Source organism: Polyodon spathula, chromosome 19 (genome assembly GCF_017654505.1).
Source record: "Polyodon spathula isolate WHYD16114869_AA chromosome 19, ASM1765450v1, whole genome shotgun sequence".
Classification (NCBI taxonomy): domain Eukaryota; kingdom Metazoa; phylum Chordata; class Actinopteri; order Acipenseriformes; family Polyodontidae; genus Polyodon; species Polyodon spathula.
Genome location: NC_054552.1, coordinates 3,304,655 through 3,332,445, shown reverse-complemented (window position 1 = coordinate 3,332,445; position 27,791 = coordinate 3,304,655). Strand labels below are relative to the sequence as shown.

General features: G+C 37.3%; 2 protein-coding genes across 5 annotated transcripts in view; one reads left to right on the top strand and one right to left on the bottom strand.

Moving 5' to 3' along the window:
* LOC121295037 (SH3 and multiple ankyrin repeat domains protein 2-like) overlaps nt 1-2,211 on the top strand; it is a 116,482-nt gene extending 114,271 nt beyond the window's left edge. Inside the window, exon 24 of the mRNA XM_041219324.1 lies at nt 1,145-2,211. Coding sequence (XP_041075258.1) covers nt 1,145-1,700 — 556 coding nt within the window. The 3' untranslated portion in view covers nt 1,701-2,211. The remainder of the gene's footprint in view (nt 1-1,144) is intronic.
* Nucleotides 2,212-8,900: 6,689 nt separating this feature from the next.
* On the bottom strand, nt 8,901-26,911 carry LOC121294676 (src substrate cortactin-like). 4 transcript variants are annotated; one of them, XM_041218644.1, is made up of 16 exons: nt 26,802-26,911; nt 25,096-25,179; nt 24,511-24,584; nt 24,083-24,212; nt 20,985-21,095; nt 20,708-20,762; nt 19,747-19,857; nt 19,108-19,218; nt 18,194-18,304; nt 15,272-15,327; nt 15,051-15,120; nt 14,536-14,684; nt 12,833-12,937; nt 12,062-12,230; nt 11,277-11,348; nt 8,901-10,669 (listed from the first exon to the last, which is right to left on the bottom strand). In XM_041218644.1, the coding sequence occupies exons 2-16, from the start codon at nt 25,177-25,179 to the stop codon at nt 10,533-10,535; spliced, it is 1,545 nt and encodes a 514-aa protein (XP_041074578.1). In that variant the 5' UTR covers nt 26,802-26,911; the 3' UTR covers nt 8,901-10,532. The 4 variants fall into 4 exon arrangements, with proteins under 4 accessions (XP_041074578.1, XP_041074581.1, XP_041074579.1 ...); XM_041218647.1 differs by lacking the exon at nt 19,108-19,218; XM_041218645.1 differs by lacking the exon at nt 18,194-18,304 and having other exon boundaries at nt 26,802-26,910.
* Nucleotides 26,912-27,791: the final 880 nt, after the last annotated feature.

Genomic DNA, 27,791 nt, shown 5'->3' with positions numbered 1-27,791 from the left:
AAAAAACTAATTTATACATTTTTATGCCATGAAACCGTAGTTGAAATTAGTTAAACTACTATCATGCTGCTAAGACAACAGCGTATATGAGGGGTATTCAAAAAGCCAGATATGTATTCATTATTCTACTCCCCTATCTAAGATTAGTGCACTGCATCCAGTGCTGTTTAACTGCCTTCTGGTTTCTGTACCAGTCTTCTATGACTGTCTAATGTGTCTTTGAAGGAGATATCTGTTTTATAGCCTGACGAATCACCTGTGAGTGGTTTTCCTTAGGACAGTGCCCCACTAAAGCTTGTCTTTTTTTTTTTTTAGCAAACAATGACAACACTTCAAAAGCAATGCACCCAAGGTCAGAGGCATTGAATGTTAAAAAGGGATAACTGCTAGAGAATAATCACAGATTGCCCAGTCTTGATTCCTGACGGCCATCGAACGGTCGTCCTTCAGAGCTCGACTACGAACCCCCCCCCCCCGCCCCGCCCCGCCCCGCCCCCCCACCGCACGACAGAACACTGACCCCACTTGAATGTTTGAGTGCAAGTCTCCATCTGTCTGTGTCTTGTGCTCCACTTAACCTCTGGGTGTTGAGCTCTGGCAAGAGAGCAAAGGAAATGAATGTTTAATGTCCAAGCGCAGTCACTGTTTACTAATGGAAGTTTTAAATGTATGCTATGATGTTTTATTTTCATTATAAACGAGCATGTGATAAATAATACTTTTTTTTTTTTTTTTTACAGTAATGATTTAAAAGATTACATTTGACTAGTAATACAAATAATACAAATCCATACAGTACTGAGGTCTTAATGCATTGTCCTTTACAAACTTCTGCTTGTATTGGTATACAATGAATAATGGATTTTATCTAATGAAAAATGTGGGAAGAAAGGTTTACGATTTAGTAGTGTTTGCCGCTCAACAAATTCCAGCTTTAAGCATGAGCTAAATTAGACACTTAAGTTTAAATAGACGCATTACACACCTCTTGATGTATTTTACAATTAGGGCTTACAGGAAAACCTGGCATGGCTCAAAATGCTACGCAATGACAGTCTTAAATTATTCCTGTGTGTGTGTGTGTGTTTTCTACATCAGTCTGTATCTTTTATTCTAATTCCCCTTTTCTGGTTTCTTCCCTCAGGGGTGCAGATGGAACAGTTACTGCCTCAGGTACACAGCGGAGCACAATGGCCACTTTCACAGTCCGTCCAGGATCAAACCAGCCAGTGACAGCGCAGAACAGGAACCCGGATAGCAAGACAGGAACGAGAAGAGCACCCAGCCCTGTGGTCTCGCCAACGGAGTCGATCAAGGAAGTGAGGGCTTCCTCCCTCCCGCCCTCGGCCTCCTCACCCACACTGACAGACATCTTTGGCACCTCTGCCCCACAGACTCCCGTGGAGAGGTTTAGCCTGGGTGCAGGTCGCAGCAGGTCCCCTTCTCCTTCGACTTTAATCCAGCCACTTTCCAACAAGCCTTTTTCAACCAAGCCAGTCCATCTATGGACTAAGCACGATGTAGCAGACTGGCTGGAAAGCCTCAATCTGGCAGAGCATAAGGACACCTTTATGGACAACGAGATTGATGGGACCCACTTACCAAACTTACAAAAAGAAGATTTAATAGATCTAGGAGTGACTAGAGTTGGGCATCGAATGAACATAGAAAGAGCATTAAAACTGCTTTCAGACAGATAGGAATGGGTGATTGTTACCTTGTTACCTGCAGGACTCCATGCTTCAAAGTTCATCCATCGTTCATTTTTTATTTCAAGTGTGTAATTATATTCACATCGGTTCATATTGGAGCATATGAATTATCATATCCTTAAGAACTGCAATTTGAAATAATTGTACAGTTCATAAATAAGCACAATAATTCTAATGAAAGTGAGTGGTTGTTACATTGAGCAACCTTCCACCACTGCAGAGGGAAGAAAGAAAAAAAAAACCTGAAGTTCCTTTTTAGTGATTTAATAGAAACTTTTGCTTCGGAATAATAAGGACTTTTTAATCAACCTCATTTGGATACACCCGAACCAGCAAAGCTGTGCTACATTTTCTATCTTTGTTAGAATTTCTTCAGAATGAGAATATTTCTTCAACGAAAGGGTCATATTTAACAATGCAAGCTGTTCAGAAAATTGTCTCGCTCCTCATCTATTTCTCTGGAAAGAAAATCCAGCAAAATATATATGTTAAGCTCATTTATTTTAGGGTCTTAAGCTCATTATTTTCCCAGAATTGTGGTGTTCTACAAGATGTGTGGGGGGGGGGGGTGGGGGGGGGGGGGGGGGGGGGGATTGTAGTGAGTAATTAAAACGTACTCATTAATATTTTTGCATCTGTTTCACAATTATAGGGGCACAATTGTAGCAATTATGCTTTCTCTTCTGTTTTTTCTTTTTAGTTTGGAGATTATGTTTTCAATTCAGTTTATCTATTCAAGTCATTTGAGTCTCTGAAAAGTGTAAAATGTAAATGAATCATTATTGTCTTCCATAAGAGCGCAGGTGAATGAAAAAGAGTAGTGAACTTCAAGGGCCATTCTTATCACTTTGGTTTAATTTTAAGTATGACATTTGATCTTCAAAGATGTGCCAGAAAAAATGTATTATAGTAAACAGAATGGTGTTTCCTAGATATTTTTGCCCCCCCCCCCCCTCCCCCCCCAAGCCTGATCTGTACTGTACATTCTGTTATTTTTAGTCAGACATGTTGCTAGACAATTCAGTGGGTGGCCATATACCCTTCTAGTTTAGTTTTTATTCTGTAAAGAGATTTGTGAAGGCAGGAACTTTCTGAGATTGTAGATATAGAGAGACCACATACTAACTTTGCTTTTTCATTCTTTAATGCAGCATTATAGAAAATATTGATAGTTACAATCCCAGTATATAGTGTTCTATAATCCAAGTCAAATTTTCCAGAAGTCTCAAAATCGATTTATTTAAGGCCAGTGCAGTATCGACTGTCAGTTGTCAGTCTGTCCTGGGGGATACACCTACACTATACTGTGCAGCTGCTGTGTGGGTTTGGAGTGATCTTGTGATCTTATGCTGCAATCCAAACATATATAAAAAAATATTCACCAGATGTTTACTGCTTCCACCCTGTAAAGCATTGTGTTTATTGAACTGATGACTCATGTTGAAAATGGAGGTCTAAGACAATGTTCTGTGAGTTCAAACAGGTTTTTACAGGAGAGAATAGCTGTGTGTAAGAGGTTACATGTTTCTGTTGATAAACTACTAGAACCACACTGGAATTTGCTAGGTGACTTTTTGGCTTTTTCACTTTAAAGATAGCTCTGACCCAAAATCCTTGGATCAGGCTTAAATTGTTGAATAATGCATTGTCAGTTCTCAAACACATTGCATTATAATTGCAAAATCAGTTTACACAAAAATAAAAAATTAAAACACAGAACATGTTCAGCTAAGAACAGTTTGTGTTAAATAAAGCACACACTGAGTTGTTCTTAATTGAGATTTAAAACAAAGTGTTTGGGTTTTTTTTTTTTTTTTTAAATGTCCCACTGGCGAGAAAGCCCATGTTTTGGTTATTTCTGAAGAATTGCATGTGCAGGGCACAAATGTAAACTGCTCAGTCCTTTCTGTGTCAAAACTGAGAATATTGAGCAGTATTTCTAGAGTGTGGCATCTTTGTTGGTTAAGAAAGCAATGGGTATGCAAAGCATAGGCATGTATCTCAAAGCCATACAGATGTGGCTCTTGTGATAGTTTTTACATTTGTGTTATTCATTTGTGTGCTCCATTGGAGAAGGAAACAGTCTGGTTTTGAATCCATAACAGAAAAAAAGGCTTTTATTAAATATACTGCTTTTATATATAAAGGCTCCTCCAGAGATTCAGCACAATAAAAAGGCATGAAGCTAGTTGTTATCTGAGCTGTTCTTTAAAAGCGTGCAGGGTTTTAACAGGCTGTGTTCCTTTTCCAGGTCTGAGACAACAGTAACTTTCAAACATGTCCCTTCTGTGTGAAAGGTATTCCTGCTGTGGGTTAATCCAGGGGTTGCCAAACTGTGTGCTGAAGTTCAGAGTGGGCCACGGGAGCAACGCCACGGGGAGCAACGATATATAATATATAATTATATATATATATATATATATCTAATATATATATATTATATATATATATATAAGAATATATATATAATACATGTATTTCCGTATGATTTAATTCTTTTTTAGTTAAGTTACTTTTTTTTGGTTAAATCTGAAAATCTTGGTAAGACCAATTTAGATTTTAGAACCAATTTAGAAGTTTATTTACAGTGTTGCAAGGTTTTAATTTGTAATTTTTTTTTCTAAGAAATGCTAATAGTGGGCCACAGTGCCTCATGCAGCTGACAGGTGGGCCTCAGGTAATATAAGTTTGGGAGCCCCTGGGTTAGCTGAATTACCCATGTGCACTTTTAATATACTGCTAAAAAGAAAGTTTTCTCCGTAATGACATACTGGATGTAAAAGTTGATAGATGTAAACAACACCATTCGTAACTGTTATAAATATTAATCCTGGAAAGGGAATACAGCCCCTACTATAAGAGGAATTACAAGTTAAGCTGCTAACTAAATCATTTTTAAATAGATCTTATTTTAAAAACAACAGAGCTTCAACAAAGCACAGTATTTTTAATGATTTATAGTATATTATATGGAAATTGTGTAAAGGTATGTGGAACTAATCGTTCTGCATTCACTTATAAGTATATATTTGCCATATTATAATATATATATATATATATATATATATATATATCTATATATCATATATAGATAGATATTTATATATATATTTAAGCTAAATGTCCAGAAATACTCTGGTACAAAATTTAGAAGCAATATTTATATTGAAAGGCTCAGTCTGGTCATTATTTTGAAGTTTATTCATTCTGTCTCCAAATGTTACAACCCCTAATTTTAACTATTTTTGAAACACATGACACAAATTTTGATATATGACACATTGAAGTAAAATCACTGGTGATGCTAATTCACCTGCATCTTTTACATATTGTAATTACAATTTGAACATTAAAATTGCTTAGTATCTGTATAATGTGTGTATAAATTACCAAAATCTCACAGGATGTAAATTATGTATAACCTTCCAGGCCCCTTTTATAGCAAAGGGTCTGGGTACATTTTACGCTAACTTATATATTTAAAGAAAATGACTAGCTGTGACTGTTGACAAATTGATTTTTTTGGAATTACAAATTTTAGAGCAAAATAGTGGAAGTGTTGAGTTCTAAATAAATTAACCATCGCCCAGTTGATCTGGCAATGATTACGTCTGTGAGTCACAAATCTCATTGCTATCCTCTTAGAGGACAATTTAAATTTGGTTTCTTCTTTCTTTTACTGATTCTTCATAGATATTAAGATGTTTCTCGCTCTATTTTGTGTAAAGACCTGTGTTCATGTTATCTATGTTGCTGTAATTTTGTGCTACAAAAAATCCTCTTTAGATTTAATTTATTATTAAAAAAAGAAAGAAAAAGAAGTTCCTGTAACTGCACTTTCCCCCAAATCCTCAAAACTACTGTATGGCAACCAAAATTACTGTAAGAAATAAATATAATAATGCACTATGGTTGTATTCCTTTGCTACCTTTTTGGAGATATATGAGTTAATTAGAAATACAAACAGAAGTTGGAAATCACTTTGATTAACTTTTGTTCAAGGGAGATAGAAGACTAATTATAATATTCAATGTACAGCACTCTTGGTGTAAATGTATACCAGTAATACGAGCTTGCATTTAAAAGCTATGAATTTGTATTTCCTCCATTGTTTATAAAACATTTTTTTCAATAGCTACCACAAGAATATTTAAAAGGCATATTAAATGGAAGATACAGTACATTCATACAACAACATAATTAAGAAAATACTGTTCCCCTTTACACTATACAAAGTACTCCAGTTTCTGTATAATTAATCATCTAAGCACTTTCTTTAAGTGTCAGATATTGATATGGTCCTTTCAGTGTAAAGAATATCACTATAAAAACACAGCTTGACATAGATCTTTGGAGTCATGCTGTGATCTATTCAAGTAGCACGCCTGGAAGAAGTAAGCTTGATTAGGTTTCTTGGGTTGCATTATGGCAAGAGGAAAGTATATAGTCTTTTTAGCTTTTGACTTGTGTGTGATCACTTACAAGACTTTTTTTTTTTTTTAAATCAGAGCCTATTTAAAAAAAAAGACAAAACCCTAAAGAGGTATTTAAAGCTGCAGTGTCTCACAGCCATGTTCATGTTCACACTTAAAATGTGTGTGAATATTTATTTAGCTCACTCCCCTCCCTCCCTCAGCAGGGCGGTAGACAGACGGGGAAAAGGACCATGTTACAGAAATAGCCAAGCACAAAATCACGTAGAGGTTTGTGCATGGAATCCCTTACGAGACATACTGCAAAAATCACAGGCCCAGTTAACATGGTGCTTGCTGCAGGACCGGCCTGAAGCACATCAAGAAAATAAAACAGTAAGCTGTGGGGTTCAGGAGGTCATTCTAGGCATATATCATCTGAAACTACGGGGGGTCAAGAAGAGCTGCTTCCTTGTAGTGACCCCTGGGCAATGTCTCTGACGGCAAAAAGCTCTTCAAATCAAACTTACCATGCAATGCTTAAGGAAAGCAATGTTGGGCTTGGTTAGTACTTGGATGGAAGACCACCAAAAGTGTAGAAGACAGGACCAGAATACATGGCAATTAAAACATATTGCTAGTTTAACCAGTGAAGTTCAGGTTTTATTTAGCTGGTGCCAGCAAGCCCCAATAAATAATACACTTGACTATACTGTTGGTTCTGCAATTGCAGCATCCTCTCTGTCACTAATGTAAGACATATGCCAGCTCCCCAGTGTATTATATAGACACAGGGTGTTCTAATTATAGCACCTTCCAGCCATCCTCTTCCTCCCGGAACACCATACATCCTCTTCATGTTAGAACACAGCTGGCTGCTTTCATGGTAGATAAGCCGGGTTGTTTAAATAGACTGAAAGAGGTACATGCATGGAGAATCAAGAGCAGGGAGTACTCATTTTATTAAGCGACAAATCAGTTCTTCTGTTGTGAAAGACGTGGAACGAAATAGTGGCAATGCAGCTTTTACTGTTCTCAGCAAACAGATCAGAATGGTGCTTAAGTGTTTTTTTTATAGGGTTGCACAGAATTTATTAGACTTGTTGAGGTTAATGTCATTCACTTGTGCAATTTTTAGTTTAATCTTGTGTTCTAAAGCCCAGCTGGAATGCTTTTTTAATGATGTTCATTTCGACAATGATACTGATTGCAGTGTCTTGCAGGTAAGACTAATTAAAATAAAAGGCTTGCGGATAAAAATTCCTTTGCAGTAGAACGAGAATACCCCCAAATTCTGACTCGATAAGGAAGAGCCCCTTTAAACTTGAGACTGATCGCACTATCGCCGTACTTCACAAATAACTTAAAACACGGAAAGATTGCAACCCTACACATTGACATTTAAAGGGAATTGTATTACTTCACAGCACACAAGCCATGAGAACTAGTTTAGAGCTCCATCTCCTGGTGAAAAGGAGTTCAAGTCACAAATGAAACTTGAGAATCACAATGCACTCCCAGATGCACATCACAAAATGTAGTACTGTGTTTCATGCAGCAGGTGAGCCCAGCTGGCTAGCTCTGTTGGTGGGTAGTGGGTTCCTTTCACTTTCAAAGACTTTGTTCTTTTTGATAGAGTTTTACACAATAGTACAAAGTCTTGAGCATAAAAATAACATAAATATGTTGATATAAGATCTTATATGTAATGCAAGACTCATAGGGCCTCATTTACTAAAGGTTCTTAAAAGTGCTATGGAAATCATTAGCATATTAAGACGTGCCTTATGGCAGAAGATAAGGCACGTCTTAACAAAATGACGAAACAGGGGCTATAAAGGAATGAGCAGAGCCTGAGATAGGCAGTTGTCTGTTCTTCTGCATATAGACATACTGCATATATTATATATATATATATATTATATAAGATATTAATATATATATATATATTGTGTGTGTGAGGAAACCTTTCCGTCCTGGCGTATTTATTCGTTATTATTAATTTATTTATTGAATATCACATATTTGGTTAGGCCTCGTTTAGATACCTAGACCACTATATGAAAAAAAAAAAATTAGGTAGTAACCGAATCTAGTTGTAATGTGGTGATTAATGAAACTGAATTTCACAACGGTTGGCATTTAGACCAGGTGAATATCATTAGCCCCATTAGTGCTCTTATGCTATTATATTTGAATACATCACCATGCATTTTGCATATTCAGCAGATGCTAATGGACCCATTGTGTTATTTTGAAGGCGTGCGTGCTAACTTGCGCCTTGTGCTTTAAGTCGCACTTTATTGTGGTTGATAAATATGGGATAATCTAGCATGAACCTTATCCTTGGAGAACACGCCTGTTATCGCATAAGAACCTTCCGTAAATGAGACCAATACAGCTAACTGGTGCACTATGATAATTCACTAGTATGTGGTTCTGTTTCTCCTTGGGGGACTCAGGACAACTGCTGATTCCTTCCTTTTTTCAAAGAATTGGTTAATTCCTTTATAATGATAAAAAAGCAAGTTCTTCCGTGGAAGTGAGATAACACAGTGGGCTAATTCATCAACATGCATGTCTTGAGTGAGTGAGTGAGTGGAGTGGGGGGGTTGGGGGGCGTATATGACCCGAGATGTATTAACCAACGTTGTTATTTCTAGTTTAAAGTTGCAGGGATTCTCAGTGGGACTAGCGAAGTTGTGCTCTACTAGCTGTAGGAAGAGATAGTAAAACTATATATTTAAACAAAACAAAAAAAAAGTGACAACTGAATACTGTTAACTGAAAACTTTATTCACTTAGAAAAAAAAAAAAAACATCAATTTTCTGTGTATTATGCAAGCTGATTTAAAGATAAAAAATAATATACTGGAAAAGACAACTTTATTATCAAAACCCAACCCAAGAATGATTAAACAAAACACAGACCTGTAATACCAACAGAGGCACCGCTAAAACTATAAGGTAATGACATGTACATCAACTGTTAAGGATTGTCCTTAACAGTTGATATAAGTTGTTGATATAAGATCTATCAAGTTAATCTATGAAAACATGTATTTTAATTAAGCTTGAAGATTAAATGCAACCTCTTCCCCTTTAATTTTTACTCTCAACATTAATAACATGTTATTGGCCAAAGTTTATGATTGGTCACACTGAATTATAGGAAAATGAAGTGGCCCAATGCATGAGTGGGATGCCCACCAAAAGATAAGACATCATAGTTAAGTAACTAATTCTATTCATGGGTATACTGCCTTTATGTTGATTTAAAAGAAACATAAACCTCAAATTTTTTAAGTTATGATTCTTAAATATTATGTTCAGTGCCACAGTATTTTAGGATGGGATGTTTTAAAACCACCTGAAATGTCACTGTATAATACCTTGCATATTCAAATACTTTTTGTTTTTGTAAGAGCAAGACATTTCATTAAAGTGTTTGATAGAACGTGCAAATTAAAACTCTCATACTAAATTTTAGTTTTCCATCCCAACTCAACAACAACTCATCATTAACTTGCAATTAGTAACCCGGATACAGAACAGAACGAAAAATCACCTATCCCAGCTAGCACAAGTATTACATAGCACACTGTGCTAAAGTCAAGTTAAATTAATGTCAACAAGCAATATACTATTTTAGTTCACCACAGGTCTTTTCCACAAGCAACTGTGTCTGTTCCACATTTATTCAATTACATTAAAAGTACTGTTTTCCACATTAATGCAGTATTTCCAATGAAAATGTGCAATATAAATTTAAGAATCTTTGGTGATAACTTAATTCTATATTAACCCTTGGCTAAAAAATATATTATTAAATCCATGTCAACTTTTGGGACATATAAAATTATTATGCACATGCAAAACAAAACTGAAAATGACATCCCCAACTTTCAACAGTACATTATTTACTTTTATTAGAAAAAACATGAACTTTAACTGGAGAAAAACATTAGCCTCTGCTATATGTTCCCTAGCACCTAATAAAGTGATTATGTGTATCTTCTAGAGCAATATAGTAATCTCTTTTACTGCAAATATATTGCTTTGGACACATTTCAGCTTGATTTGGATGCACATTATTCCTTACTGCAGATATATTTATTTGTTTATATTGTAATGCATTTTCTTTGATACAGAATGGCATGAATTTGGAAGCAGCATTTGTTGGAGAGAGAAAGAGAAAATAAGTCCAGAGCCTTAACTCGAGTGGAAAAATGGGACAGAAATTAGAAATTACACACATTACAATACTGCAAGAAGCACAGCCAACATTAAGAGCATTTCTAGAATAATGGGGGAAAAAAAAAACATTTGTTCCTGTTCTTCCTGTTGAGCTATAGTCTTAGAACTGCAGATAGTAGTTAAGGCAAAATCATTCAGAAGTTAAGCGCTTCATTGCCTGAGCTCAACGTAATTGGCAGGGAAAAGCCCGTATGCAGTTTTACACACTCCCCTCCACCAGCCCTCGTCAATCATTTCAATGTTAGTGATGATGTCATCAGGGTCAAAGGAAATCTCGTCATCGCCAGCTGAAAAAAAAAAAAAAAACGCACAGCTTTCAAATGAACGCAAAAAAAAAAAGAAGCAAATAAATAAATAAATATATCTCCAAGATCCAAGCTTCTGACATTTGTAATTGAACAAGAGGCAACCAGCACTGGTTGGATTGTGATTGCTGATTGCTGCAAAGGGAGAGATACAGAACAGTAGGGAATATGCCATCCCGCATCTTGCAACAAGAGTGTCCAGCACAAGCCAGAACAACCCCAGGACCTAGTCCAGTTCTGCACACTCCTTCTGAACAGCACATGGGTGCAGAAGGCTGGAAAGATTTTGGGACGAGCAGCCAACCTCATGAACACATCGCAGCCCCAGATGTAGGCAAAGACAGGCAAGGGCAATATGATTCTCCATCTGGATAAACTGGAGGCAGTCGTTCACTTCACACATGCAACAATAGTGGTCTCTATCTCAATCCTAAAATTCTCTTGGCAAGACAGTTCTCAAATCGGGTTGTGCAGCAATTTTCACATATCGAAAATATCTGTGCCTTTATAAATGCACTTTCCTTCCATCAAAACAGACCTGCTGAATCCTAGAGCAGGCATTGTGAGGAGTTAAAGCCAGGCTACTCACCAGCTTGATAGTCGTACAGAGCCACTGCAGTGAGTCCAAGGTCATCCCCACACTCTGCATAATTCGGTTCGACTATTAAAAGAAAGACATTTATGTAAGTCTAACCCAGCGAGACTGCAGTAAATCAACTCTATGCTAAAAACGAGGTCACTCCATTCCAAAGACAAAAATAGGGAAAAAAAAAAGGCTTCAAGGTTTTCTTATCAAACACTAACACTCATTAAAATATAGATTTAAAAAATGTTAACTATAAAAGGTCAGGTCAAAAACACATTACCACTTACAATAATATTTAAAAACGAACTAAAAGGAGACCATATATTTATGAAGGGGGTAATGTGGTCTAAAGTGAAGCACTTTCAATGCTTCCTTTTACTCACTGAATTATGTATATTTAAAAAAAAAAAAAAAAAAGCACTTTTTTTTATATATCAACACCATAGTATTTTTGAGATTAAGAAAACCTCTGTCTTAGTGTGCAAATATTCTGTAGCCACAGTTAACCTTGCCACTGACCACTGCCACATTAACAAGTGTTCACTTGCTCAATATACAATTATACAAAGCAAAATTATTATTATTTGAAATACAACAAAGAAAACTTTGCAATACTTACACACCAATAAAGTACAATAAACTTTCAGGAAATGACCCAAATATGAAACAAGAATAAACTAGGTTGGTTCGACAGATGAAGGTTTCCTCCTCTCCAGAGAATCCTGTCAAACTTTAGGAAGCAGCGAGAGCATTAATATGAAGCTGTTATCCGAGCAATGCAACGTTACCTCCTTGATACTGCACTTCGTCTGGATTCTGGTAGGCTGCTTCTTGCTGGGGCTCATATGTAGCATCCTCATACTCTGGCTCCTGTGCATTCGAAGGGGGTTCTGCTTCGTACTGGTTTGAACTGGGAGCAGAGTCTCTGTCGGATGGCTCTTCATACAAATCTTGTTGCTTTTATATATTAAAAAAAAGGTGTCAGACATTTTTCTTTATGATCCCCCTCCCCCCCTGAAAAAAAAATCCATGGGCATTAAAATGATTGTAAAGATTGGCTACTACCGATACAAAGGCAATATAGCTAATAGCCAGCACAGATCTCAGATATTTAAAGGACAAACAATTTTGAATAATGTACAGCTATGGCCAAAAGTTTAGGATTGAGGCAATAAAAAAAAAAAAATAAATAAAGTATATTTAATGTAACAACATCAAAAGAAACATGTAAATCAAAAGAAACTACAAAATGATATTGCAAAGTCTACTGGAGCCATAACAGCAGTACAGTATTCCAGGTTAGATTTTAAAACTTGTTGAAACTTGAAACTTAGAAAGGAAGTTTACCACATCAACAATATGGGGCGTCACCCTTTATGTGGAAAATTACAAAGCGGGATGTAATTCAATATGTTAAAATAACATTATTCAGAAAGTTTCACTGGAACTAGTCAATTCTATAGAGTGTGGCAAAACTGTTGGCCACGGCTGTATGTTTTGTAAAGGTTAATTTAATAAAAAGAGAACTGGGAATGGTGATACAGTAAGTGTTGGCTGACCTGGTATGCTGGGCTGGGTGGCTTCTCTTGGTGAGCGGGCTGGGGGGCAGGATCTGGTTCTGGTGCCCGTTCTACAGTCCGCTGCTTTTCAGCTTTGGCTTCCTCCTGTGCTGGAGCAAATGACACGCAGCAGTTAACAGCTTCTAGAAACACCACAGATCAATCGAAATCTAGGCGATCAATGAATCCCTTTTTTTCCCCCCGGGACCTAAAAAGAAAAACGCTTCATTTTGGACACCCTGCCATATGGCAAGGCCAGACTACAGAAAACCTGTCCGATGTTTGAAAAATGACCAATAGAGTATTCAGTATGCTAGGTAAGGCTGAGTGTTTGTAATGCAACTGTTAAGATATAGAAGGTTGTTTTTTTTTTAAGAAAACATAATGGTAGCAATGAAGTTCCACCACTCCCTCTGGAATGATCAAGAGTAACACAAACATGAACAAGAGGGAAACAAAAAAAAACCTGCAACTTCCCAAAAACATAGCTTTGTTTACTCTACAGTCGCATGCTAGTTTTACTGTCGGCAATGTACATAAGCAGAATTACTTGAACTTAGAAAATTGCTACATTCAATAGATGACCAAGAAATAAAAAGTACTGGCATGAATACCTTTTCACCCAGACCGATATCCTTTAGCCTTCAAGTTTTAAACCACAAACCTTGTTTCCCGCGCTACGCCCTTGGGTGGTCCGGTACTGTCCAATACCGCCCCCCCTATTGGGTCTTATTGCTTACATTGAAAGTGTTGTGATATACTACTGGTATGCAATTTAAACTGATTGTTGCATACGGGTGTTTAAATGGCAATACCTTCTGTACTTTTAATAAAAGCAAGAAACTCCGCAACATGACTATTTCTCTATACAACAGACACAGAGGACAGACGCCTTACATATTACAGCTCCAGTGTGAAACATTTCTCTATGTGAAAAAAGTTAAACCTTTACGGTGTGTATTTCCATCACACTTTAAATATCATAAATCAGTTATTGTATTTTAAATAGCTCCTCTGAGCCCACTGCCATACAGCATGCATTTTCTGGCAGCAACAAATAGTTTAGGGCCTGGGACGTTTATTAACTGTAGTCTACATGAATACAAAACTATCATGTGGGTTAAGCCACAGGCTTTTTGTTTGTTTTAGAGCATTTTACAGTCGCAGGAAATTCATCCAGATTGATCATCCACTTATTTTTTTGGGGGTCATCTCGGGTTAACCATGGGTGAGTGGGTGATGAAATTCACAGGAATTCCACAGTTCTGTAAACAGGGTTAGGATCAACCTCTTCTTAAAATCAATTCCAATTCCTTCGAAAGACACAACTGCTCTCACTCGAATTCCAGTTTAAGTATTTCGTGCCACTTTAAGATGCTTGTTTTAACAGAATACTGCTAATTGCAATCTTGGTCAACAATGTGTTAGAATTAATTAAAAAGGGAATTTGAAATTGATTTTAAAAAGGAACTGGTATTGAAAACCAGGAATTGACCCCAAACCTGACTGTAAAATGCTCTAATAAAATCCAGCTGTAGCTTACCCCTGTAAATCAAATCAAGACTTGGAATAGGAGAATAGCTTGGAACAGTTTAAAGGATCTATTACCTTATACACAGGGAAACCCAACAAGAAACTACTCAACTACATACCTGTAGTCAAAATGCACCAATTAAAACTGCATCTGAAAACTCTGCCTGTACCTCTATCTTCCTCCTGGCCTCGTCCTGCTCTTGCTTCTCCTTGGCCACTCGTCTGGCTCTCTCTTCTTCACCCCTTTTTCTGTCCTCCTCCTCCTTCTGCTTGGCAATGTTCTCAAACCTGGCTTTGATGCTGCTAGCACTGCTTCCAGCTTTGGGATACAAACCGGAGCACACTTTTTCACATGACATAGATTTTTATCCTGACAAATTAGGTCTATACATTATTGGGTTATGCAAATGATCTATCTTACAAAACCTTTAAAACCATAAGATGGGAGGCTCGCTAAGAGCCCTAAGAACCAATCTACCAGGGAATTCAGAACTATCAAATTCCACTGATGAAGTAGGATAAATTCATTTTTTTTTTTTAAATAGTACAAATTATCTTTCAGATTTAGCAGATTAGAAATCATTAAATGACATATCTGTGACTTAAACTGAAGTGACTGCACTGCATAAGTGGCATTGCCAGCATAGTGTTGGTTTAACGTGTACAAACAACAATGACAACCTACCTGCTTCAACAGGTTTAGTCCTTTGATAGGCTGGAGCTGGCTTTTGAACATCATCAAAGGTACCTGCGCACTATTAAGACAAAACAAAGTGAAGATTTGTCTATATACATTGTACATCCAGAAGCTGTGTCATCTATACTTAGAAAACTACTGTCTGTTTTTGTTTAAAGTAACTTTGTTAATAAAATAATAAGAACAAAAAGAATATGTAAAAAGTGTACCTTATCCATTCTGTCCTGCTGTACTCCAAACTTCCCACCAAATCCCTTTGAATAGTCTAAAATATCAGATCGTACAGTTAAGTTCAGAGAAAATAGTTTTTCTTTCTAAAAATACCTAACATGCAAACCATTATGCGCACAGCCAATAGTAAAATGTATCATAGAAATGGCTCAGGTCCACTTCTTTCTTGCAGCTGGTTTCGATTGCACATTTGTAAAGCTGATGTGCGGTGATGCACTGAGACGCTGTAGGCTGTGAGGGCATGCACCTTTAAAAAAATAACAATAAAATAACATAACAATAAATAAAATAAAATGTTATATAAAAGTGGCAAATAAGCAAATGGTCACTGGAATAAAAGTGGTGTGAAGACATCCAAAGATCAAAAGAGGGACAGAACAAAGAGGAAGGCACTTTTTAAAACTGTAGCACTCTGCAAGCACAGATTAGGATTTTGCAATCTTATAACTGAATTTGATAGCAATCTAGTTGCACTCCACACAGAGATGTATAGATGGTTATCCTGGATATAAAACAGCTGCTATTTGTAATTACATGTACAATTCAAACAAGTTACTGTTTGATTTGACATGTTATCATTTGACGAAGCTCGTAGAGGCAGAAAATAACCTTTTGCTTAAACCCCACTTTGCATGTCCTCATTATATGTGGAAGAGAAAATGTGAATCTCAGCATTTACGATCTCTGAAACTGTGGGTGGAGCACTGCAAGGAATTCCTGGGACTATTAGTAATCCTCTAGTGCCATCTTCAGTTGCAATCAGTGTCGGACAGTCACAAGCCTAACACTGAAAAACGGTCAAGTAAAAATAAAAAATAAAAACTGTGCATTTTGTTTTTAGCTAAAGGGTAAGCAGTGTACAGCAAAAGTATTTTTTTATTATTATTAATTAAAATAAATAAATGTAAAAAATCTGCATGCTTTTAAAATTTTAATTTTGGAATTGTTTTGCAGCTTGATAGCACTTTTAACCTCAGTTCATCCAGACAACTTACAATTTGTCTTTCCGATTTTATAAATGTTCTCTGCCGCCGCCCCCCCCCCCCCCCCCCCCCCCCATCCCCCACCCCTTCAAGGAGTATTTGTGACCCAGTACATTTATGTCACAAAACTAAAATACGTACGACAACATTTTCTAATGGATTTACAGCCTTATCAAAAACAGAGTCTGTGCTTGAAGCTGCTACAGTTTTGTCATAGACTGGAGTGCGACTGTGCCTTGCTGGGACTCGTGCTTGGCCAGTTTCTCCTTGTATTCAAAGCCCATGGCAGCTTTGTCCTGCCTCTCCATCTGAACACCGTATTTCCCTCCGAACCCTTTCTTATAATCTGAAAAAACCACAAGCCACAGCAAGAGAGAAAAGATTCAACAGAAAAAAACCAAAAATGACAAACAAGGTTAATACAACTGAACCTGCAGTACTCTTTCAACAAAAGGTCTCTCTGTTAAACTGTACATACTATAAAAGTTACAAACAAAGAGGACATGGTGTGTTCCTTAGCTATACTGAACCAATACAGTACATATAGAAAGCTTAGAAAATAATAACTTGAATTTACATTATAAAACAACGGCACCCCTAGGGCAATTCTGTACTGTTTGTAAGTGAGGTTATGTATGCACAATTCATACCACACAAGTTAAATGAAAAACAGCATTGTTCAGATACCACAGTTTCTATGTAGTTTGCTTTTGCATTTACTTTTGTGAAAGGTACTGCATTTTCCAGTAAAACAGGCGAACCCCTAGAAACAGCATTCTGTCTCCTATAGTTATTAATCTAAAATATTTGAAAGCTTCCATAGCTCAACTCAGCCAAGTGAAGATGCTCAAAAAGGTGACAGCGTTCAAATAAATCTGCAGCAGTGAAAGAGTTAACAAAAAAAACATGCACAGAGTGCACATGATCCAAAAACCTGGGATCTACTGAAAGAGAATGTTCAGAATTATGCTTCTAAGTAGATAAGGTGCTAATCCACCTAACCCAACTGTTTAACAAGGGTTAAACATACTTTATTTCAATTATGAGGACTGTTATAACTAAATTATACAATGGACGTGTCACCGTAGCAGTAGTGGGACTGAAACACGGCTAAGTCTTGCAATGCACTGATATGCCATTCCATAGAGCCACTTGCAGGAATATTTCATGGTTTACAGTGTTATTCATTGCAAATACCTGCAACAGCACAAGTCAAAAAGATGCAAACATTCTAGAAGTCTTCCTTTTAAAATACATGTACCCCGCGTTTCCAGATATCTTAATATCACCACGGGACAGTGAAATGATGCACCTTCATTTGTAACACCTATGACAGCAGTATGTGAATTCAAATGATGATGAGATCATTAAATGTGCCTGTGTAATAAAGCCTTGCACCCAGGTTATGTTGCTTTTTTGACTCATTCACACTTCCAGACCTTGAGGCAACCACCACCTACTGGAGCCAAGGAAACATTCCCATCCTTTCAGCACATATCCTAACTTATTGTACTTCTAGGTTTGCATGCATAATACCTTGAATGGCTTGGAAAGAGTTTAGAGAACAAAAAGGCATTATCAATTACAACAAATATTAAATAACGCAAAAAGGCTTTTTTTTTTTTTTTTTTTTTTTTTTTTTTTACAGAACTTAAGCAATTGTTCACTGCTAGGTTTTTTTTTTCTGGGTCAGTCCGACTGTTTTTGATATGGCTTCCAAATAACTGGAGATTCAAATGCAATTGTATTTGCTTACTAGGAAGTTGGTGGAGCTATTTACTTCTTTGATGCTGCCTCTTTGCATTCAATTCCAAAAAACCTTCAGAAAACATTAAATATGAAACAAAGAACACCCATTAACATGAACATAAACCAGATTATCTGTTGAGCTGGTATGGGACACTGGAGTGCAAGTACCTTTCTGAGACTCGTGAAGCTGTAATTTCTCCTGGTGATCCCAGCCGAGGGCAGACTTGTCCTGTCTATCTGTCTGGACACCAAACTTCCCTCCAAACCCTTTTACATAGTCTGCGCACATAATAAAATCACCAGGGTTATTATGTGGCAAGTTAAAGAGGAAATAAAAGGAGGACCTGGAGAGTAACTAAAGACAAGAGGTTAAAGCAGAATAAAGAGCTGTATAGTTTCATACCCCTCTTCCCCATGAACTCATCAGGATCTTTATTATTTCTACAGCTATATCAACATCCCTATTCCACCTGGCAGGTTATTTAAACACATTTCAATCAAGTCAATTTAAAGGTATGTCATTAAAAGTAGTCCTGGAGTGTTCTCCCCCTCACCCACACCCTCACACCCTCACACCCACAGTGCAATACTGACTACGATGCAGTCAAACACCACACAGTATTCAACAGCAAAGTTTGCTTGTAAAGGGGTACTTTGGCACCGAACGCCTCACAGTATATTATAACATTAACCACTTATCCAGTTTAAATTTAGCCTGGTAATAAATAATAGCTTTAAAAAACCCTTGAAGGTCAATTCTGATGAAGAGTAAAAAAAAAAAAAAAAGGTGTATTAGAAACTCCCCAAAGTATATCCCAAACATGCAACAGAGCCCCTGTACCAAAGGCCCTCCTTCACCCAGGTTCATGAGAACAAAACAAAGTCTAGCAGATACTCTGATACTAGGTAACAGGGCTGGGGCTGCGCTTGCTGAAAGGATTCTCATTTGGGTGACACGCAAGGTTTATGTTCGATTAAATGGTAATTATGGTCTTGTGTGGCTCCCAGGTGAGTACACTTAAATATTTTTGACAGCATAAACACACTTTGATGTGTTCATTCTAGTTGTACATGTGGCAAACCTTTCTGGGACTCGTGCTTCTCAGTCTTCCCTCGATACTCGAAGCCAACTGCGCTTTTGTCCACTTTGTCCGTTTCCACTCCATATTTCCCACCAAAACCTTTAGAATAATCTGCAAATCACAAGAGAAAAAAAATAAAGTTTCTAAAGTTTCTAAATACGTGTTACTCCATAGTTTCAGCATCTTCTACCTATTAGCCATAGACACAGAATCAGACGTGTGGAATTAAATATCATTTTTATTCTCTTTGTAGATGTATCAGTTAAGTAAACAAGTTGTTCCTCGCTAACCCTGTGAAAGTGCAAAGGCCAATACAGCACCCAGCCAATATCTGTAACTGGGCACAAGAAAGATCTGAACCAGGCTGGTACGACTCTGGGTTAACATGTTATGTAAAAAAAAAAAAAGAAAAAACACACAGAAAGCTTTGCTGTAAAATTGTCCAAATCCTTGGTCCCAATCAGCTTTGTCCAACGGACAGTTGTCCTAGGGTAGGCCTTCTGTTAAATGACATATTGCCTAAAGCGTTAATAATAATAATATTCTGAGCATTAAAAAAAGCTTTGAAAAAGTTATAACAAAAACATACCTGAAACCTAGTTTGAAAAACACTAGAAGAAAAAAAACAAACAAACAAACCTTTCTGGGACTCGTGTTTTTCGAGTTTTCCCTGGTAATCGAAGCCTACTGCACTCTGGTCAACACGATCAGCCTGTACACCATATCTCCCCCCAAAACCAGATGAGTAGTCTATGTGATTGAAGACACAGCAAAGCATCAAGCTAAAGTAAAATAAAGCTACTGCACGGCCATGCACGGTTCCACACAGACCCAGCAATGGAAAAAAACCCTCAACAACTTGATTAAAGCAAAAGGTGACATATTAGAAAAACAGAAATCAACAGAGACAACTGAGGGCACTGTGGTGTTGCAAAAACAGATTGCACAGCCAGCCAACCAAACCCAGGGTAAGTGGGCAGGAAGATGTGTTCTTTTTCATGTTACTAATTTGAAAAATAGAGTATCATTTTTTTTACTTTGTTAAGTACTACAGTTGATCTCAGAAACATTTTTTACTCTCTAATGCAATTTGATTTGATGAAAAGGTAATCGTTATTAAAATTAGGCATTTGTAAAACAAACAATTATTTGTTAGCTGCAATATCTATGCGTAAGGAATAATATATATATATATATAATTGTTTTTGATTAAATGAAATGCATTAGTATACAAAAAGATGTAATAAAAACACTATTGACATTTTCACACACAAAAAAATATAGATCGACTTTACATAAGCAGAAACAGTATTGAAGTTCAAACCTCATTTCAGATTAATACACCTGTTATGTATATAAAAAGGTGTACATTCATATAAAGCATTATGAAGTTAAGCTGTGCTGAACCCAACAGGCGAAGTGGTGATTGAGTGGCAAAGTGGTGTCGCTAATGCATGTGCAAGCGCAGTAAAATACCCACAAGTGCTCTCAAGCCATCTGATCTACAAGCGGAACATAACAGAAAATAAAAGCTTTACGGGAAATCACTTACTAACACAGCACTGACCTCAACAAAAATACACACACATAGAAGCATTACCTTTTTGTGAAGCATGTTTCTCTGTTTTGCCAGCATATTCGAATCCAACAGCAGACTTGATAAGACCAAAAAAAAAAAATGATAATAATAATAATTGCAAACGTTGTTTTATTGCTAACGAATTTATAGATCTTGTTATGTCCAAAAAAAAAAAAAAATCAGTGAAGTACATCATCACCTTCAAGCAACCTCATTTAAAAAACAGAAAGTGCACAGGACTGTGTGCCAATGAAACACAGTATTAAAAGTAGCCTGTGTGTAAAAAAATGTGCGGTACCTGGTCAACTCGGTCTGCCTGTACACCAAACTTCCCACCAAACCCCTTGACTGAATCTGTCTGGGAGCAATGCTTGGAGAGTTTGCTCTGGTACTCGTTGCCTACAGCAGACTGCAAAAAGAAAGGAGTTGATTTTTCAAACATGATACTGAGCTTGTATTGTCCGTTTCATTAAGTTGAAGGGTTCTGCTAGCTTTAAATTTGCCTTTAGAAATGAAAACAGAACAGCGCGGCTCAAGGCTAGCGAAATCCACGCTCCACTGTTTACATTTCATAAAAAAAGAAATACATTCCACATCTTTTACATTTTGAATAACCGCTAAATTGTTTTTGTTCAGGACAGATACATTCTGTGTCAAGGTCAGTGACGATTAACTGGAAAAGGTAGCCAGGCTATTTGTTTAAATGTGGTTTGAATCTGAACCAGCTGAACTAGTGGGGTGCATCTGATTGTGTGCGAGTCTTGACACTTCAAGACTGTCAAACTGCCAAGCTGCTCAGCTGTTAGAGCACTCGGCAGATAACCAAGGGACCTCGATTTATTACCACAAGGCAATACACATTTCGTTTCACAGAACGAGAGATACATATGTAGGTCAAACAAGGACGTAAGGTTCTATTTCATTTCTGTACAGTATGGTGGTCGAGCGAAACATCAGCACCAGTAATGTCAAGGTTGAGTACCCTTTTCACAGCTGGATTAATTGTGGGCAGGCTTCTTGTGGATGCTTATGTCAAGGGGCAAGCCAAAAAGCAGGGGGACTGAGCTGCTCTAATAACCTGTGAAAAATCGATCTGATTAATTATTGTATTGCAGTATATGATTTCATTAAGTCATGCCAGGATACCCTTCTTAAACGGGATTTGGAGTTGTTTTTCATGTAGAAAGGTGTGAAATGTAAGCACTCAGGGGGTTTTGTCCTGGCACACCCTGTATTATCCGGTTCACACACACAGCCAGAAACCAGAACAAATGACTGCGGCCCATTATGTTTAACTTGGCTCCAGCTCCCCTAATCCTCCGATCAGGTGGCACACAGAAACAGGAAAGATTTTTGCACCAGGACACTGGCAGTTAAGATTAGCTGAGTGTGAGAGATGGAAGTTCTGAACTTTGACAAGTAATTTAGAACACAACAGGCATCAAACTGTGTCAATTATATCAGTCGCACTTGCCGTTGCTGGCCGTGCAGTCGAGGAAAGTGTGAAGAGATAGTTGATTTTTACTAATGGCATTTCCTCCTAGTACTCGCAAGAGGAAATTAAAAAGTACTGAAATTACACAGGTGCTGCAAGACCTGGGAAATCACCTAATGCTCTAATTATTTGACCTTGTCATCTCAGAGTATCTACGTTAACTATACCGGGAAAGTGATCCAAAGCTTTACTGCAGAATAACAGCAGGACTGAAATACAGATTTTCTACAAATCAGGTTTCCCGGTCCTAACATATTTAAGAAAACTGAATTCCTGACTATATTTCCAAGCCAGCCTAACCATGTACAACACCCTTGTAATGAACCCATATTTAGCTGTTGGAAATACAGACCACCACATGTGCATGTCTGAGGGTGTGTTCACAAACAGCAAACAAGCAAAGAATTTCCAAAACAGAACATTTCCTTTGCAAGCTGCATTCTGGACCCAGTCCACAAGGACTCATAAGCAAACCTTTGGGGCTATGCCATGTAATAGGGCAGGAATAAAAGTAAGTAAATTGTGAGTGGAAAGTAATGGGATTCTATGTCATTCTAAGGCAGTACTAGACATACAAACTCTGAGTGTATTCCAGTAAGCTGCATCACCTGGGGGAAGGGGGCTCAAACTATGTTTACAGGCACAGAAATCGACATAGAAAACAGGTTTAGTCCCATCTAATTGGAATCCACTCATGTTGAGACACATTCTCAGAAACAGGATCCGCCATTAGGCAAATAGACCCATAACAGAAGATGCATACACAGTCACTACAGGTATACCTAATAATAAATAACATCTATAGACCCTTTCTTTCAACACTCTCTGGAACCTGGCTCCAAAGAATAAGTAGCTGTCATTTGTTTCAGTTTAAAATACATAAATCAAATAATAGTAAATGTTTAGTTATAAAATATGAAATACAGTACACCGTTGCATATCCGACCCCCTGTGGACTGAGGTATAGGCGGATATGTGAAAAAGTCAGATTTGTGAACATCTACAGAAAAATCATTTACACATTCATAAATAGTTTAGTGAACAGAAACAATATTGAAACTGCTTTAAACATGGGGGAACGTTTGCTTTAAAAGTAAGCAAAGTTAAACAAGATTAATTAGGCTACATACAGTGTTGCTATGTGGTTTGCAATAAGCCATCTCCACGCAAAGCTTTATAAAAAAATAATAATAATAATAATAATAAATAATAATAATAATAATAATAATACAAAATGGTAAATGTACAGTAACCTGCAACTGACGGCTTCTTTCTTAACTCTAGAAGTCCCTGCTTCCCTGATTCTGCTTTCTTAATAATCTCTCTCATGGTGCTTTGCGCTCTTCCTTGATATTGCCAACAGTCATTAAGCAGGTCGGTTTGAATATTGCTTCGGCTATTTTAGACAAACGGCCGGTAAGCACCGTGTTTATGAAGCTTGCTTTGATTAATTCAAATGCATTTAAAAGTACAACAACACACTGCCAATATCTGCAAGCGTGCGCTCCATCATATAAACACATTGCACACACACAAAAAAAGCTTTCTCGACTGGCATATTGAAACGTCACTGCTACGCGCAGCTGATTGACACACACACAAAGGCCACCCCTCTCATAAAGGGGAACACACCAAAAGGCTGACTACTATAACATTTTCTTTCTGTTTCCATCACGGAAGCTGCATTTGCTGGCAATGCCATTACTCTCGTAGCTTACTTTTAATATTTATTTAGCAAGGCGGTTAATTAATCAGGGCGGAAAAGTGAAGGTTGGATATGCAACGTTCCACTGTACTTTTCATTTGTTGGCAACGTTTTAAAAGCACTACAGCAATATGATAAGTATGGGGTTTTTCCACCTGTCCTCACTGACATAAAATATCCAGCAGTACTGCAGTACCTTATCCATTCGGTCTTGCTGCACACCGAACTTCCCCCCGTAGCCGTGGGATGCTTTAGGCATGTTTTCCAGTTCCTTCTGCTTCAAGCTGTGGTGCTCGTCAGAGACGTTCTCCCGCAGTTTATGAATGCTGCAGCCAAGCAAACCGAGCATGAAGAAACGACTTTGTTGGAAAACATTTGATTTCTCTATATCAGGACTAGCCCATAGTGTGAATACTTTACCGTTTGAACATCGAGTACATTTGTGGTAATGCAGTTCCATTGTTTATTTTTTTCAGACAAAAAATAAATACATAGATCCAAACTTTGCAAATAAATAGAATAGCGGTCACAAGCGTACTGTATAGAAAATCCTTGAGCTGGAGCAAATATGTAACAGTTACGGTAAATCACACCACACAGGTTTAACAGTCAGGAGCAACTTACTTAATATGTTCCTGATGTCCAGACCCTTCGATTGTCTTCGCACCCCATCTCTGTTCTTTCTCAGACACGTCGTTCTGTTTTAAACAATCACATGTAAACAACTCATTTGGCCTAGCTGACTAACAACACAAACAAATGAATCACTGCTCACTCCCAGATGTTTGGTGAGCTCTGCCTGGCCAAACCTTTACAACAACTCAAACAAAAACGATGCACGTAATCACATCTTTAGATTTAAAGTAAAAAAGGAATAACATAAATAAAGGCAATGTGTTGGATATTATTCAGATTCCTTTATTTGCAGCGATCACTATATCAGCAGCACTGGCTAGTGCTCCTGGCATTTAACGTCTTTCAATGCACGTCATGGTTCTCATGGTTTCTCTTCACGGCAGTTAATATCTTTGGTGCTTATTCGCTTAACCCACGAACAGAGCTTAGAGCAGATGCAACAGATATTACAGCATGTGCAGCACACTATTCGTATAGCCATCTGTGTCATCCTTCGAGAAGAGTGGCTATAAAATTATCTGGACCAAACTCAATTTAGACAATACCAAAAAAAGAAAAAAAAAAACGACTTGCCTCAAAGTCAGGATCTGTCTCCCAGTCATCACCTGCATCCTCCTGCTGGATGGAAACTGATTGGCCTGCAGCTGCTTTCCACATCTGGAACAAAAGAAAGGATTTGTAGGCAGTTCAGCTAAACAGATGAATCATATGTTATGAAGAAAATGTCTACCTTTTATCATTTTTTTTTATGTTGTTATAATGCACCTATGAATATAATCCAACACCCACACAAGCACTGCCTTCATTTGGCATTAAAAGGCTTTAAACATTAAGCATACATTTCACAGCCTGGTCAGCAGAGGATAAACCACATGACAAGACAGGCTCTTATGGCCATATATCAGCATGACAACTGTATCATGACTGCATTTAATAGTAACTGTTGATCTTGTTGATGATTTTTGGTGATCTTTAACTCTATGTTCGTTTATTATTATGATAACATGTAGTTCTTCACAAACTTATATTTTGGGCTTCAAACATGAAGCGGAAGCGGAAGCACACATACTGCTGGCGCTGGTCATAAATGGTAAGAGGTGTAGCATATTTTATTATATAAACAAAGATAACAATATAGGAAGGTCAAAAGCAGAAATCGACAGTATACAATAAGTGTCTTCCAAAACTAACATTTCCCTATCCATAAACATAAACACAAACACACACACAAAAAACACCTTTCTGTTGTAGTTGCAGACCTAACACGTAGTCTGACTATATAAAACTTCTCAACTCTCATTGCGCGTAAACCCATGACGGGTCTTGGCTCTGATTCTTGTGCAAAATGTGGCATATGTCTCCAATGCCCGTGATGATTCTGCACTCTACGTGGCTTTGACCTGCAGTCCGAGTTGAGGGAGGGCGAAAAAACAAACTTTTTTTTTTTTTTTACCATTTGCTGTCGAAGTGTTACAAATGAAACGGTTTTGGTTCCCAATTGAAGGGATTTCAGTCCATGGGTTAACCTTAGAACGTTTTTTTGTTGTTGTTGGGTTTTTTTTTTTTTTTTTTGTTTTTTTTTTGGTTTTTTTTTTATGCAATGTACTTCCTTTGCAGGCATTGTCCCTGCTCTGCTTTTTATCGTTCTTTTTCATACTGACACAGTCACACGCACCACACCATTTGGTCTGCAAACGATTCCGTGGCAATACATTAAAGACACAGTGTTCACGGCAGAATTGTAGGCCAACAAAGCTAGGGTGTACAGTTTAGGCAAACTGCAATAAAAACAGTTAAAATAAACTCAAAGCTCTCTAGATTGAATGCTACGTCATTACAACTCTAAATGTTAATGATAGAATATTTAATCAGTCGTTAATAATATGTTCACAATCGTGCTTTTTTTTTTTAAATTAAATGCAAGATATATAAATATTTTCTCCCTCAATCATTTGCTCGAGGTAATTTACGGTATATGTTCATCACCTCAATGACCAGTCAAGCACGTTGCATTTTGAGCTGTGACATATAGCATTGTAACTACTGTAATTCCAAATACATAACATTGTAATTCCAATATAAAATGCTACACATGTATGTCGAACATTCATATAAAGCGATACATTATTTCCTGTTCCACAATCCCACCCTGATCTCGTTCATATCATGATTTTTGGCTGCTGTGATTTTGCATTCAGCTAACACTTCTACCTACAAATCGTTCGCTGGCTTTACTTATTCTAACAATTTCTTAGCGATCCCACGCTAGTTATACTTACTTCTTTGCTGATTTACTTTTCTTTACAGATAATAAAATACACTCCCACACCCCTGGACAGTCCGTCTCAATTGTATCCCTGCAGTTACCAGTGCTCTTCCGGCTTTCCCAAAGCCTTACTTCCTGTTATAAAGTCAGCAGGAATCTGGGTAGGACGCTTTAACTGCGTGGCATTGACCATCCACCAGTTTGCCAGTCTTTTATTCGGGTTATCGTTCATTTTAGCCACGATCAACGTCACATAACGTTGTACACACGACTCAATACAAATAGCAAACCTGAGATTTGAGTTATATATTTTTCTTGCTTACGCTGAGGGTAATGACAGCAGTGTTCAGCACGGGTGTACTCAATATACTGATCAGTTGTTGAGGCAACCGCTGGTAGTCCAAGAAAAATAGACCCTTTAACCCTCCTATTATTTTCAGAATTTAGGTACAGTTGTTATGTTTTGGGTCATATTGACCTGATGCAATTTCAGACTAATTTAAAAGCCTTAAATATGTTTTTATTTGCAAAGGTGTTACTCTTTCATGCTCTTTTAGTTCAGGAGCTGTGATCAAACTTGTTTGACTACCAACCTTGGAGCTCCTGATTTTTGAACGTCTTTACCAGTGAGATGCTGTTGCAATACTGACTGAGAAAATTAGACTCTGCCTTATATCTCTCTCTCTCCAGACAGGTGCAGCCATTTGCTAAGATAATACAAATAATAAAAAAAATAACAAATCGAAGAAGTTTGTTTTATTCCTGCACACAAATCAACATTGATAAATGCCACGGGTCAGTGGCCCGAAACATCTTATTTGTATACATGAGCTGTTCTTAAAAAAAAAAAAAAAAATATATATATATATATATATATATATATATATATACACACACACACATATACACACACAGAAAAATATAAATATACAGAAAATGAAAATAGCATTTAAACTATTTGGAAACTAGAGTTGGGTCAAATGGACCCAAAACCCAATTGGAG